General features: G+C 36.9%; 1 protein-coding gene across 3 annotated transcripts in view; it reads right to left on the bottom strand.

Moving 5' to 3' along the window:
* Positions 1-3,196, bottom strand: part of LOC107612350 (pathogen-related protein-like) — a 7,224-nt gene that overhangs the window by 2,896 nt on the left and 1,132 nt on the right. For 2 of the 3 annotated variants that reach the window (XM_021109221.1, XM_021109220.1), the window contains exon 3: positions 2,647-2,972. In XM_021109221.1, the coding sequence (XP_020964880.1) occupies positions 2,647-2,972 (326 nt within the window). The remainder of the gene's footprint in view (positions 1-2,646; positions 2,973-3,196) is intronic. The other variant, XM_016314100.2, reaches the window with a different exon arrangement.

Raw genomic sequence — 3,196 nt, 5'->3', positions numbered from 1 at the left:
GTCTACAACACAAACACTTTAACCTTATTCTCATGACAAAAAAAAAAAACTACTCTTATCGACCACTTTTCATTTTCAATCCGATTGTAAAATTTTCAAATCATCATCATAACGTCGCAATTTTATATTTTAGTTTCATCAGTGGTCTTGCATAATTTCTTATTATATGAAGTAAATTTTTTACTTTCTTCATTTGTTTTTATCCTTTTGCATCTTTCTTTCTTTGCCCAAAATAAATCCAACTATATTGTTGTTGCCTTAAAAAAAATCAATACAACTGAATCCACAAGAACCTCTTCACCGAGCTCAAGAGCACTTTTTTCGTCGGTTTGGTGTTCCTTGAGCTTGTTGCGCTTCTCAAACATTCTTTTGGCACTTGAACGGTGCGGCGGTGGAAAAAACGGCGGAACAGTGGTGGTGAAAAGAACGGCGATATCAATGGATGAATAAAGGTTAGGATTTCTGTTTGTCACTTCTTTGCTTTTAGAGAGGGAGTTTAGTTCTGGAGGTGAGAGGAGTGAACGAGACAGAGATGGTTTATGTTTTTCAATTTTTTTCCTATAAAAATTCAAAACAGCGACGTTTAAGGAGAACCGGCCAGGTCATGATTTGGTCCAATTGGCAGGTTTCAGTTCGTTTTAGCAGTTTTTTGTCGATTTTTAAATTTGCGATTCTTCTTTACAAACCAAACCGCTAATGTCATCGGTTTCCGGTCGAATCGGTTCAACCAACTAATCCGATCCGATTTTCAAAATATTAGCTGGAACAGAGTCACATTAATTTGTTAGTCAACTCAATTCGACTCACTAATAGTATGATAAATTGAACTTAGTCAAATTTAAATTTGGATAAGCTCAGTTCATTGCCTCAAAAACTGGCTCGATATATTATAGTTATGTATATTAATATATATCATATATTATATATTTTTAATTCATAATCATAAGAGTAAACTACCATTTCTACCCATAAAAATTTTAAATGTTGACAAATCTATTCACGAAACAACAAATTAAAATTGTACCTATAAAAGATGAGTTTCATACGATAAATTATCCGATCCAAATCCTAAAAAACTATCCAAAAATTTCAAATTGTCTTTCTTAGTCCAACCTAATCTGCCCTAATCTCTAACCCTATTATCACCGCTCAAATTCTTTCTCTCTAACTCTCATCCATATCTACCACAACCGCCAGTGCCATCGTCACCACAACCTCCACTAACATTGTCTCCTTCTCCCTACCACCACCATCCTCCCAACAATTTAGTTTTACAAGAGCGTGAAAAAGGGACAATTTTCTAGCACGAACCCAACTTTAATTGCGCTGTGAACCCTATTGCGCGATGTCGTGCCAAGAAATTGTAGCGTTGCACTTGTTCCTATGCGTCCACACGTCGTTGTTCTTCTTTAATTCTGAACCTGCAGCATATCTTCTCTTCTCGCTCACGGTCGGAAGAACGATGCTCTCGATGCAGCCACTGCAATCCTCGGTAACCCGAGAGGAAGCGATTCGAATCCAGACCTAGAAACAGAAGCTGCTTTTCCCTTCAGCAAGAATACCGACAAGAACACGTTCCTCAATGCTAAATTGGCATGTTGTGGAGGCAGCATCAAATTGAATGCAAACACACCACGGATGTTATTGTTGCCTTCAGTGGAATTATTGATCTGGAGTGATTTCACGACGGCTGAGAAAGGGCTCTCTCCGGCATGACATGGCGGCGGACTTCTTCGATCCATCAGATGAGGACGATGCTGAAGAAGCGATTAGGATCGTACTCGATCTGCTCAATAACACCCGTAGAGGAAGGTGCTGCATTGCGCTTAAGGAATGACACATTTCTTTTAATTAGTACCTAAAATAATGTAGTTGGTTCTCTTTAGTTTTAGAGTAGTATTGGTATTTGGTTATGGTTTTTTTATATTGCTATGGTTTTATCTAACTTTTGACTTTTGAATCTGATTGTTTGTTGGGAGGATGGTGATGGTAAGGAGAAAGAGGCGATGACGGTGGTTGTTGTGGTGACGGTAACAGTGGCACTAGCGCGGTTGTGGTAGATGTAGACGAGAGTTGAAGAGAAAGAATTTTAGTGGTGATAAAGCCATAAAAGGGATTAAGGATTATGACAGATTAGGTTAGGCTAAGAAGGGTAACTTGAAATTTTTGGATAATTTTTTAGGGTTTGAATAGTTTTGTCGTATGGAACTCATTTTTCATGAATACAACTATAGTTATACAAATCAGACTGGATCAACCGGTTCGACTGAAAAATCAGTGAACCGAATTTCTAACCAGTCTAGTCTAGTCCTAGGACTGGTTAAGAATGAAAACCGATAAAAATCGGTCAAAGCCGGTGAGAATGGGTCAAAATCGGTGAAAAACGGTCCAACTAACCGAATCATCCGAGAGAAAATTTTAAAATTCATGAGAATGTAGTTTGAACTTGGGTTCTCTTGTGAGTGCATGCTCCCTTTGTCACTAAGTTATGTTATTCCTTATTATTTTACATGCTAATTATTAATTATATAGTAGAAATATATAATAAATTTTTTAGATATTATTTAATCTTCGCACAAATCCACCCAGATATCATAAACTGAAGAATAATTAAATCGGAAATTGTATGAGGATGAAGAAACAAACCTTCATAACACCAATGCCAAAGAACTCAACCATTTCTCCAGTAGGAGCATGTCCTCTGAAGGGACCTTCAAAGAAGCCCCAATGCCTGAACTTGTAGGTTACAAGAGGAGGTCCTGAATACACCTTTATCACTTCCCATGCAAAGCCACGTGGCATGGCCGTACGGAAGGCTTCATGTGAAGACTCATATGTCTCTTCTGATGCTTTGTAGAACTGAAACTGCTCTGGAAGTGTGTTCTTCAAAAGGGCATTGTAGCTTCCAAGCCTCAAAGTTTCTTCTCCATTCAACCCTTTTCTTCCTTTTTCCCTCGTCACAACATCAAAACCTTTATTAACAACTTACCATCATTCACTCTTCGTTTCTATTTAGGAGAAAAAAAAATGTCTCCTCTATAAAAAAATAATATTATTTACACACCTAGATAGATGTCTAATTTAGTAATTATATATGCTATGTGCTACCTAGCTATTTATAATGACAAGTAATAGATTTTGTATTAAATATTTTAAATTAATAACTTCATTGATCATTTATTCTTTTCATTGAACT

The sequence above is a fragment of the Arachis ipaensis genome, chromosome B08, assembly GCF_000816755.2.
Source record: "Arachis ipaensis cultivar K30076 chromosome B08, Araip1.1, whole genome shotgun sequence".
In the NCBI taxonomy this organism is placed as follows: Eukaryota; Viridiplantae; Streptophyta; class Magnoliopsida; order Fabales; family Fabaceae; genus Arachis; species Arachis ipaensis.
Note: the sequence above shows the minus strand (reverse complement) of the source record. Positions and strands in the feature narration are given on the sequence as shown.